The following is a 12,018-nucleotide window of genomic DNA, read 5'->3' on the forward strand; positions in this document are numbered from 1 at the left end:
CCAGCTAAAGCTCTGCCGCCTGCTCCTCTCCACCAGCCACTCTCTGCTCGAGGCCCCGAGAGCCCAAATGCTTCCAGTCCACTGTCTGTTTCCATGTCTGCCCCTCACTCTCACAGAAGTGTGCCCACGGCCCCTCCACCTCTGTCTCTCCAGCACATGGCTCACCAACTCATGAAGAAGTCAATGAGTGAGAAATCTGGCAGTGGGGATGGAGCAACGTCGGCAGGGGCAGTGGGACTGGAAGAAACAGGCGCGTGGAGAAGCTTCCCACCCCACTGAGTCTGGTACCCACTGCAGTTCGTTTCCATCACATTCGGGTCTCTGGACACCCATCCATGTGCCTCTGTGACCCTGTGCTCCCCTGCCTGCCAGACGGGAAGAGAATGACACACACATCTCTGGGGAGCTTCCAGCACACCCACATCTCCCGCAAGGGCGTCCCTTAGGAGCACAGGACCCAGAGAACAACAGCTCACCTTTTTTTCTCCCCAGACACTAGGTACCAAGAACAGTGTTAAACTTGGGGAAATATACCATCTGCCTTTGCAGTGTTATTCACGCTGCCTGAAATGTTGTTCCCAACCCCTATCCCATTCCCCGAATCACCCATCAGACAGGATCCCTTTCAGCCTTCCAGGCTCAGTGCCAGTTGCTGTTCAGTCACTCATTCGTGTCCAATTCTTTGAGACCCCATAGACTGTAGCATGCCAGGCTTCCCTGTCCTTCACTATCTCCTGGAGTTTGATCAAACTCAGGTCCATTGAGTTGATGATGACACCCAACCATCTCATCTTCTGCGTTCCCCCTTTTCCTTTTGCCCTCAATCTTTTCCAACATCAGGGTTTTTTTCCAATGAGTCTCAGGTGGCCAAAGTATTGGAACTTCAGCTTCAGCATCAGTCCTTCCAATGAATATTCAGGACTGATTTCCTTTAGGATTGACTGGTTTGATCTCCTTGCTGTCCAAGGGACTCTCAAGAGTCTTCTCCAACACCACAGTTCAAAAGCATCAGTTCTTCAGTGATCAGCCTTCTCTGTGGTCCAACTCTTACATCCATACGTGACTACTAGAAAAACCATGGCTTTGACTTTATGGACCTTTGTCAGCAAAGCAATGTCTCTGCTTTTTAATACTCTGTCTAAGTTTATCACAGCTTTCTTTCCAAGAAGCCAGTGTCCCGACACAACAGCAGAGCGAGTCTCTCTGTGGCCCCAGGACACCGTGAGATGTGTCTCCATCCAGACCTCAGCCTCCCCACCACTTGAGAAGCTAGAGTATGAACTCAGGTCTGAAGGATTCCAAACACAGTGCTCTTCACTGCTCTGCTACTCAGACCATCGCCTCCTCTGGGCCACTGGCTCCCACCCGGGCATCCCTGAATGTTCTTTTGAGCATGAGCTCACATTCAAAATGCACAGAACCTATTCAGAGCATGCGCTGGTGAGGAATCACAGCCTCGAGTGACTGGGAACTTCCCACACGCGGGCACTGCACCGAGTTCTTTCGCGTGAGATGAACACTATGGTTTCCCTCACTTTACACACGAGAAAACCCAAGCATAAAGAGAATGAGTAATTTGTTCACACTCCAAGCTGGGAATGGTGAAGCTGGCACAGCACCCCAGCCTTGCCAGGCTGAGCGTGTGCCGTCTAGCACCCCAAGCAGGATCAGCGGGCCCAGAAGCTGGACTCGGGCAGAACCTGGTGAGTCGAGCACAGAGCAGAGCGTGCACATTCTAAGAACAGTGGTTCACCCACTGATGCTTCATGTTAAAACTAACAACAGAAACAGTTCCGACCTTCAAACTGGTCTCTGAGAAACTGGTAGGCCTTCGATTCCACAGGCCAGGAGGTGGGCATAAGGACAGGCAGATTCTGTAGGGAAGGCTGGCAGAGACAAAAATGCCACGCTGCAAATGTACCCTCTCCCAAGGCAGCTGCCACCGGGACTCCCACAGAAAGACCCCCTTCACCATGCAGCCCTTTTCCTGGGCAGCAGGAATCACCCATCCCTGCAAACCAATCCATCATGGCATGGAGGGGGTTCTAGGCCACAGCTAGCCAGGTAAACATGGCTGAGAGCCATTATGCTGCAAAGTTGTATCTGCATTAACCCACCAGGTTTTGATAAAATCGGTCACTTGCCAGAGTCACCAGGGAATAGTTATGACTCCATATTTGCTAACCTCCATTTTCCTTGCTCTCTGCCAATCCTTAACTCACTGTCTGCCTGGCCTCCTCTGAGCCCTGGGCCGATGCTCTTGCGGCCCCATTGGCAGAAACAAGCAAAGCCACAGTTCTACCCTCTGTTATCAAAAGCATTTGGAAATGTGAATCTTCAAAGACTGTGCTCACCAGGCAAAACCCCAGCTTTGGGGGAAGTGGTTACACCGCAGAACAGGCACCCTGGTAATCACCTCCCCTCCTTGGTAGGCCCTCCCTGGCATCGTGCCTGCATTTGGCCAGAGACTGTTCTGCTACGGTGCCTCGCTCCTTCATTCATTCATGCTCCGCTCATTCAGCACATATTTATCGTGTAGATAGTATGTTCCAGGTGTGGGGATTACAACAGGGTGTCTCTCAGGATGCAACCCTCCAGAACCAAGTGAGCATAAACTCTTTCTCTGCCCTGGTGTGTTCAAAGACCTTTGCGGGGAGGCCAAGGAAGGAGACCCACTTGGGTGTGTAAGTAGTAGGAGGGAGAGAAGATAAGAAGAAAAGGAACTAAAGGCAAATATAACTGCAATTAAATGTTCAACTGTAGCAGTCTGCTAAATAATAACAGTAATACTGATATTATTATTTTAAAACTATCATATGTGTATGTATATATATGTGCGTGTGTGAGAGAGAGAGATGAATAGTACAAAAAAAATAATTATTTAATGTTGTTAGGAACCAAAATTGGCAGGGTAAAAGAAAACATGCCAAAAAATCAAAGGAATTAAGTTAACAATCCGGGAATGCTAGATTTGAACTGGAAAGACCAACACTGTACTGGTTGGGCTTCCACCTGATAAAGTGGCATAAGGAACGATCCTAAAATCTCAGAGGCTCACGGTGACAAGCAGGTCATTAGAGTGACTGCAGTTCAGCTGATCTCTGCTGGAACCACCAGGCTGTACCAAGTTATGCTGGAATTCAGGCTTTGGGTCGGGGTCATGTCACCTTCCGCGTCCTCATTTGGGGACTCAGGCTAAAAGCACAAGAGCAATGGGTCCCTCAGAGAGAGTGGAAGTTCTGAGAGGGCTAGTGAAGCTTCCTGACTTTCAGCGGCTCAGCTCACCACTCGCATCCCATCACTTGGGCCCAAGTCACCAGCATGGCCCAAAGTCCAGGGGTGGGGAAATATACGCCACCGGCTGGGAAGCCATGATAAGGATGAGGAGGGAATAACATCGCCCGTCCAATCATCCAGTCATAAACTCATGACTTTTAGTTTTAAAAAATAAATATCTCCTAGCCTCACCCACCAAAAAGGCCTAAAAGCATCAGCAGTCCAATAGCAATGAAAATGCTCTCCCCAAGGCTGTGTTTCTAAACACTGTTCTCCACTAAAAGAAACCAGGACCCCTGAGGGACTGCCTGACTCCAGGTCTTCAGCAAGAAACCGGTTTATCTTGTATCAAAGAGCAAGGAATTTCTCAAAAAATAATGGGATCATGTTAAAAGGATACAGATGACATGAAAGGGCTCCCATTGGTTAAAGACAGGATAATTTATGCATTATACTTTATACAGTTATACTTTGGCCACCTGACTCATTGGAAAAGACCCTGATGCTGGGAAAGACTGAAGACAAGAGGAGAAGGGAAAGCCGAGGACAAGATGGTTAGATAGCATCACCAACTCAGTGGACATGAATTTGAGCAAACTCTGGGAGATTGTGGAGAACAGGGGAGCCTGGTGAGTGGCAGTTCATGGGGTCACAAAGAGTCGGACACAACTTAGTGATGGAATAACAATTTATGCATCAAAAAGAACAGTGACTACAACTGACTGAAAGGGATTCCCAGCCCTACTCGAAGCCTATGGAATCAGAATCTCCAGGCACAAAGCCTAGGGATCTGGATTTTTTATTTTTATTTTTTATTTTTTTATTTTTTATGGAGCTCTCAACTGATTCTGAAGCACAGCCAAGATTGCAAGGCACAAGTTTCCTGATCTTCTGGGAATCCAGATCACTCAGGGTGCCCCTCTCACTATCAGGTGCCAGCCTCTGCTTCCTGCAAAGTCTTGTCTACATCAAACTGACACGTGTCCCTTACTCACATGCTTCCGACTCTGGGGTGGTCCAGCCGTAACGTGGCAGACATCATCAAGGGGAAAGGTTCCAGTTTTCAGTCTGCTGACAACAATAACAAGAGCAGAGAAGCTGGGACAGCTCCCAGGGTGCTCCTTTTAACCACGGTTTTGACAATGACAATGAGGAACAAATTCTTCCGTTTTTAGCTAACATATCACAGATCTAAAATGGAGAAGTTTGGGGTTTCTCCAGATACCTCGCAGCAGATCATTCTTAATCCTCACTTGGCAGCAGAATCAACTGGTGAGCTTCTACAAAACAGGGCTGACCGTGTTCTGGACTCTAACCCAGAGGCTCAGAGTCCACGGTCTAGGGTGCAGTCCAGGCACCCAGTGTTTCCAAGGCTGCCCAGGTGATTCTGATGTGAGGCTGTGCTTGAGAACCACAGCTCCAAGCGCATCTTTAAAGCAAAACTTGACCGCAAAACTTAATGTCTTGTCACAACTTGATACGAGATACGCTCCTGGCCATGACTCTTGAGAGCCCCCCACCCCTCCCCTCCTACAATCGGCCCTAGCAGCCATGCCTGCGTCCCCGGGCTCACCACAGACTGGGCGGCCCTCCCCGATGTTCAGGGCAGAGAATAAAGCTCCAGGTCAAGCCAAAGCGGAGAACGTGAGCAGAGAGCTAATAATTCAGCTGAGGCAACTGTCACGCAACTACTCCCCCAACAGGCTCCAGGGTGTAGTGCGCTGAGTGGCTGTTGGTTTTTGTTTTAATTAGAAAGAATGTGTAATCCCCACATTAGAAGAAAATAGAGAAAGACTTAAGTCAGCCAGTTCAAAAAATCAAACATAATTCTGCCCCCCCCCCAACTTAATGAATAACACACACACACACACAAATACAAATCACTGCCACGTCCTCACACAAGCGCTGAGCGCAGCTAGCAATACTACTTTCCCCTTGATTTATAGTGCATTAGATGCCAGCTCTAGGAAGGCCTGGATCCTTTGTCTGGCTTTGTATTAAAATACGCTGTTTTTCTCAAAGTCTTAACAACAGCACACTGTCAGAAGAAGGGCATCCTGTTAAGAGTGTTCTGGGGACTTCCCTGGTGGCCTAGTAGATAAGACTTTGCCTTCCAATGCAGGGGACTCAGGTTCGATACCTCGTCAGGGAACTAAGACCCCCACATGCCACGCGTCAACTGAGCCCAAGCGCCACAATGCCTGAGCCTGCACACCAGCACTAAGGAGAAGCCTGTGCACCACAGCGAAGGGCCCGCGGGCCGCAACAGAGACCTGACCCGGCCAAAAATAAACAAGTGGACCAACAAATCAATATTTAATCAATACCGTGGTTTTGACACGTCCCCCGATCCACATTCCTCTTCTCTGAAATCTGCACCCCACTCACAAAGCTGGGTCCGCTCAGCTGTACACGCTTGTCCTGGCCACAAACTCCTGAGCTGAGTCACTGAACCAGTTCTGGACACAGGACTCAGCTGGGCTGGACTGAGATGGGCTGGTCCCGATCTGGAAGGTGGCTTCCACAGACATCACGCAAATGCGGGCCCTTTGGGCAGGCCAGGTTGGACCGCGGGGGCAGACAGAACAGGGCAGGAGAAAGGGGAGAGGGGAAGGCAGAGGCGAGGCAGAAAGCAGGGAGAGAGCGTGCGTCCTGCTCGGCAATGTAGGCTGCCTGAACTCCAGGCCCACAGGTATGGAAAGTGCCCCCTTTACGCTCGTAAATTCTTCCTCTGCCTATTCAGCTACTTGAAATGAATTTCTATCACTTGATAACAAAACCAGAACCGGGACTAAAATAACTGTAAAGCCACGTTATCAACGGCTAGACATTTCCAGAATTTTTTCCAAAGACTAAATTCAACTTTTTTTCTCTTCATTGAATATGCTGTTTCTAAAAATATATGTACGCTTTTAACGTAAATACGTATACATTTTTGCTGCAGCAACTGGCTTCAAAATCAGAAACAAGGCAACCATCAGAATTTGGGATCAACAGAAAAAAAGCTCCTAGGAAATGTTCTCTCCCATCTCCATCTTGAACAGTGAGCGTCTCAGGGGTGACCCGGGAGAAGGCCAGGCCTTAGACTCAGGTGTGGAGGCCAGCCATGGGCACTGACTGCCCCCAGCCCTGACAGAGAGGGCCAGATGCGGTCCCATCCTCTGGAAAAATCCAAACAGCAGGCTCAGAGGATGAGCCCCTTTGAGAATGGGATTCCTGGATGCTCTCTTTGCTACTGCTGCTGCTACTAAGTCGCTTTAGTCGTGTCCGACTCTGTGTGACCCTGTGGACTGCAGCCTACCAGGCTCCTCCGTCCATGGGATTTTCCAGGCAAGAGTACTGGAGTGGGGTGTCATTGCCTTCTCCAGATGCTCTCTTTGATGGGGGCTTAAATCGATAACATGCGTTTATAGAGACTTCAAGAGCGAAACGGGGAAACTTAGTCCCTCTAACAGGACAAAATCCTCCCTCCCCGCCCAAGCGCTGCTAGTACAGAGAACAGGATAAGTACAGACCTCCGGCTGGATGGCTTTAAACACGGGTATGTCCATTAGCGTGATCTGGCTCTGCAACAAAAGAGAACTGGGGTTAGAAGACACTAGGAACCAAAAACAGCTGCCATGTGACTTTGAAACTCTACAGAATAATAACACATTCTGAGAAGTCACACTTTCCCCCTTGAAATAAAAATGCAGATAGAGTAAAAAATTGGGTAGACTTTGAAAACGCCTCTCCCATCCCTTCATTCATTATAAATCTTGATCCACACCCTTCCTTCTTGAATGTGAGATGAACTCCCAATTTAGGGATTGATAATAGTAGCTTGGAGGGTACATTTTTTAGTTTGGATATTTTCATTCTATTTGAGCTTTTGTTTCAAGTCTAAGTTACTTCTACAATTTAAAAAAAGTTGCAGACACAATATTATAAGTTAGAATGTTAAACAGAGACACTCTCTATTACTCTAAAGTTGTTTTTTTTTAAATTGTGGCTTATAGAAAGTATACATTTCTTCTGAAGCCTAAGCCACCTCTAAATTATATGGTGGAGTCCCATTTGAGATGGCCCCACAGACCAGTGTTGGACCATGAACTGTTTATTCCACCAGCCCACAATGAGAGAACTACAGAATCTGAGAGCAAGCATTTGGAAACTTTTATAGCGATCCCCATGACATTTTTATTACATACTTTTTAAAGCATTAGTCCTTTGCTGTTGTTCACTGTTTAGTGGCTAAGTCATGTCCAATTCTGCGACCCCATGGATTGGAGCACACCAGGCTTCCCTGTCCTTCACTATCTCCCAGAGTTTGCTCAAACCTATGTTCATCGATTCAGTGATTTCATCCAACTATCTCATCCTTTGTCATCCCCTTTTCCTCCTGCCCTCAATCTTTCCCAGCTTCAGGGTCTTTTCCAATGAGTTGGCTTTTTACGTAAGATGGCCAAAGCACTGGAGCTTCAGCTTCAGCATCAGTTCTTCCACTGATCATTCAGATTTGATTTCCTTTAGGATTGACTAGTCTGACTCCTTGTTGTCCAAAGGACTCTTAAAGAGCCTTCTCCAGCACCACAGTTCGAAAGCATCAGTTCTTCAGTACTCAGCCTTCTTTATGGTCCAACTCTCACGTCCCTTCATGACTACTGACTGGAAAGGAAAGAAACTGGTCTTTTATCAAACCTAGCTTCAGTTCAGTTCAGTTGCTCAGTTGTGTCTGACTCTTTGTGACCCCATGAATCGCAGCACGCCAGGCCTCCCTGTCCATCACCAACTCCCAGAGTTCACCCAAACTCATGTCCATCGAGTCGGTGATGCCATCCAGCCATCTCATTCTCTGTCATCCCCTTCTCCTCCTGCCCCTAATCCCTCCCAGCATCAGAATCTTTTCCAATGGGTCAACTCTTTGCATGAGGTGGCCAAAGTACTGGAGTTTCAGCTTTAGCATCAGCCTTTCCAAAGAACACCCAGCACTGATCTCTCCTTAGAATGACTGGTTGGATCTCCTTGCAGTCCAAGGGACTCCCAAGAGTCTTCTTCAACCCCACAGTTCAAAAGCATCAATTCTTCGGTGCTCAGCTTTCTTCAGTCCAACTCTCACATCCATATGTGACCACTGGAAAAACCATAGCCTTGACTGGACGGACCTTTGTTGGCAAAGTAATGTCTCTGCTTTTGAATATGCTATCTAGGCTGGTCATAACTTTCCTTCACTAATTTTGTCCACACAGAAAACACACATCTAGTTGAAACGCTGTTCCTGTGGCTATAAGCTCATCAGGTGGCAGTAAGACCAGGTGTCACTGCTGACCATTTTGCAGGCCAAGGCGTGGCCTGGGCTGACTTCCCATGGCCTATACTTCTCTCCAGATGCCACGTGGGGAGCCAGGACACAGTCAACAGATGCCTCTGTGACAGGCCAGGGCAAGGAGCGCTGAGAGCTCTGGATGCCCATGAATGAGAAAAGACGCCTGTCCACTGTCCACAGGGCATCTCGGAAGACACGATGCAGTGAACAGACGTGGGCTCTGGAATTCACAGGGCTCGGCGTGTATCTGGACACCATCACTTAACAGCACATTCTCTTTGACACGTGACTTTTAACTACTCCCGGTTTCAGCTGACACATCTAGAATATGGTGACAACCATCCCTGTCTTATAGGATCACTGTGAGAATTCCAGACAAGAGGAGCAGAACACCTGGTACCTAATAGGTACTCTCTCTCTATACGTATATATGTGTACATATATGACTGTGTGTGTGTGTACACAGGTACCAGGCATTCTGTACCTCTTGTCTTGCATATTCACAAAGATTATATATTTATATGTTTATGTATCAGAATATTTTGGCCAAAGGGGAGTCACATACATGGGTTCATGTTCTGGTATATGGTTCCTGCCCAAAACACCAGATAGGAAATAATGGACTATTAACATGTTTGAACATCTATGTTTCAAAGCTGCTCTAAAAAATACTTAAGGGAGGCTGTTATATTGTCATGAGAAAAAAGCCTCATATCAAGAATTTCTTTTTTTTTTGAAAGTCGCTTAGTTGTGTCTGACTCTTTGCAACCCCTTGGACTATACAATCCATGGAATTCTCTAAGCCAGAATGCTGGAGTGGGTAGACGTTTCCTTCTCCAGGGGATCTTCCCAACCCAGGGATTGAACCCAGGTCTCCTGCATCGCAGGCAGATTCTTTACCAGCTCAGCCACAAGGAAAGCCCAAGGATTTTGGAGTGGATAGCCTATCCCTTCTCCGGTGGATCTTCCCAACCCAGGAATCGAACCAGGGTCTCCTGCATTGCAGATGGATTCTTTACCAACTGAACTATCAGGGAAGCCCTGATGTCAAGAATACATTGGAGAAAAATAGCAACACACATGGTATGTCAACTGTAACCACAATCCAGGGCTTAGGTAGAATTCTGATCACCTCTTGGCACAACTGAAAGGTGACCTGAGATCAGTGGATTTCTGGGAAGCATGGGATGCATCCCAAAGCATACCATCCCCAGGGCTGAGAAGGAGATGAAAGTAAACAGGTGGCTTTGCCTCTCCAAGGGGCTGGGGCTTGTCACGAGCACTGAGGTGAAATGCTGCCGCTACTGGAAGCTCAGTAGCGACATGGATGGCACTGCAGAGTCTGAGCAGTTCCACCTCTGGGTCTATCCACCGACAGCAAGCCAGCCCTGGACGTCAGCATAAAGTGAGTGACTACTGCTCGCTGAAGCCTGCAGGCCTGTGTGTCTGGCCCAGAGATACAGGGCCCAGAGCTCCATCCCAGGTGCAAACAGACTGGCATTTCTCCTGCCAGACTCAAGGAGATTGTTGGCCAAGTGCTCCTGACATGTGGATTAATTCTGCCATCCTGGGGAGCAGAAAGATCTCGTGAAAACAGAAGATTTGAGCTGAGATCTCAGAGGGCCTTGGAAATCTCTCCCGCAATTCAAGTTCACTCCCAATCCGGAAGAACTGGCAGGATGTTTGCAGTGTCATTTAGGGAAAGAACCAAAAGTCTGCTAACGTGAAAATGAGAAAACTTCCTTTCCATCCTGCCATCAGTTCTAGGGTTTGCTACGTGATTTTCCAAATCATGTATTAAGACAGTGACTTTGCATTTCATAATTTTTCAGATGGTTCAAGTTTCAGATATTATTGTCCCTGCTCAGACCATCAGTCAAAATTGTGCTCAGGTATTTTATTCAAGATAAACCAGAAAAACCAGAACAGAGGTCACCAGGCTGAAAATAGACTGGTTGGTCCCAAACACACCATCAGAAACTATTCAGAAGAAGCTCTCCCATTTCTATCTTCTCAGTTCTGGCCCAAAAGGATGCAGTGTCCAAAGCAAGAATACATCAATAAATAGGTAAAATCATTGGGGTATAAATTACATGTCATTTTACTACAAAGCTGAACACATGTAGCAAGGTTGAGTAAGGTTTTGAGTAATCCTCCCTTTGAAGCTGGAGCACTGCAAGGTAGGCAGTTTTACCGAAAGGAAGGGCGTGTGTAGGAGTGGGGACTTGCAGGGCAAGATCAGGGTCCTGTTCCTTTTCACAGCCGGTTCCCAGGCTCCGAGGAGTGTGGCACAGCCTCGACAGGAACAGGAGACGATGAGGCCCTCTGGTTCCTACTGTCATGGGAGCACGTGCCTGTGATGAGGACACGCATAACCGTCTCACAGGTCTCATGACAAGTTTCTTAATGGCCTCTCCTTGTTTTTGAAAATAAAGCCTTCATACAGGATGTCTACTTCATGCAGCACTGAAGAATTGATGCTTTTGAACTGTGGTGTTGGAGAAGACTCTTGAGAGTCCCTTGGACTACAAGGAGATCCAACCAGTCCATCCTAAAGGAAATCAGTCCTGAATGTTCACTGGAAGGACTGATGCTGAAGCTGAAACTCCAATACTTTGGCCACCTGATGCAAAGAGCTGACTCATTTGAAAAGACCCTGATGCTGGGAAAGATTGAAGGCAGGAGGAGAAGGGGATCACAGAGAATGAGATGGCTGGATGGCATCACCGACTCGATGGACATGAGCTTGAGTAAACTCCAGGAGTTGGTGATGGACAGGGAGGCCTGTTGTGCTGCAGTCCATGGGGTCACAAAGAGTCGGACATGACTGAGCAACTGAACTGAACAGGATGTCCAGAGTACAGGAGGTCCATCATTCTGGCCACCTAATGAGAAGAGCCAGGTCACTGGAAAAGACCCTGATGCTGGGAATCACTGAGGGCAAAAGGAGAAGGAGGGCAGCAGAGGATGAGAAGGTTAGATAGCATCACTGGCACAAACGTGAGCAAGCTCCAGGAGATGAAGGACAGAGGCATGCTGCAGTTCATGGGGTCGCAAAGAGTCAGACATGACTGACAGACTGAACAACAGCAACAGGCTGTCCAGTTACACTGGTCACCTGCAACAGCTTCCTTCACCCTAACCCCTTCTCCCATCTCCTTCCTCCCAGCCCAGGGCCCCCTAGAAATCCAGGCTTTTTAAAGAAATAGCCAATCTCCACATACTACAGGAAAATTATCTAGAGATGCGGCCTTCAGAACAAAGAGACCTAGCAGAGCACATCACAGTACCGCCCTAAAGAAAGAGAGCAAGGTGGTTTTCTATGGATAAGTGATAGCAAATCAGCCAAAAAGAAAACAAACTGGTTTCTACATATGCTGAACGTATGTTTTCCCTCTAATGGTGGCTGACTAAATCCCCTCTTTCCAGCCACAAGC

At 47.7% G+C, this 12,018-nt stretch overlaps 1 protein-coding gene across 22 annotated transcripts in view; it reads right to left on the minus strand.

The window, feature by feature from the left end:
* RALGPS1 (Ral GEF with PH domain and SH3 binding motif 1) overlaps window positions 1-12,018 on the minus strand; it is a 302,499-nt gene that overhangs the window by 244,428 nt on the left and 46,053 nt on the right. For all 22 annotated transcript variants that reach the window (XR_011255489.1, XM_069582375.1, XM_069582374.1 and 19 more), the window contains one exon: window positions 6,792-6,842. Coding sequence is in view for 21 of the 22 variants with exons in the window: in XM_069582375.1 (XP_069438476.1) it covers window positions 6,792-6,842 (51 nt within the window). In the remaining variant the exon portion in view is untranslated. The remainder of the gene's footprint in view (window positions 1-6,791; window positions 6,843-12,018) is intronic.

The sequence above is a fragment of the Ovis canadensis genome, chromosome 3 (assembly GCF_042477335.2).
Source record: "Ovis canadensis isolate MfBH-ARS-UI-01 breed Bighorn chromosome 3, ARS-UI_OviCan_v2, whole genome shotgun sequence".
NCBI classification, from domain to species: Eukaryota; Metazoa; Chordata; class Mammalia; order Artiodactyla; family Bovidae; genus Ovis; species Ovis canadensis.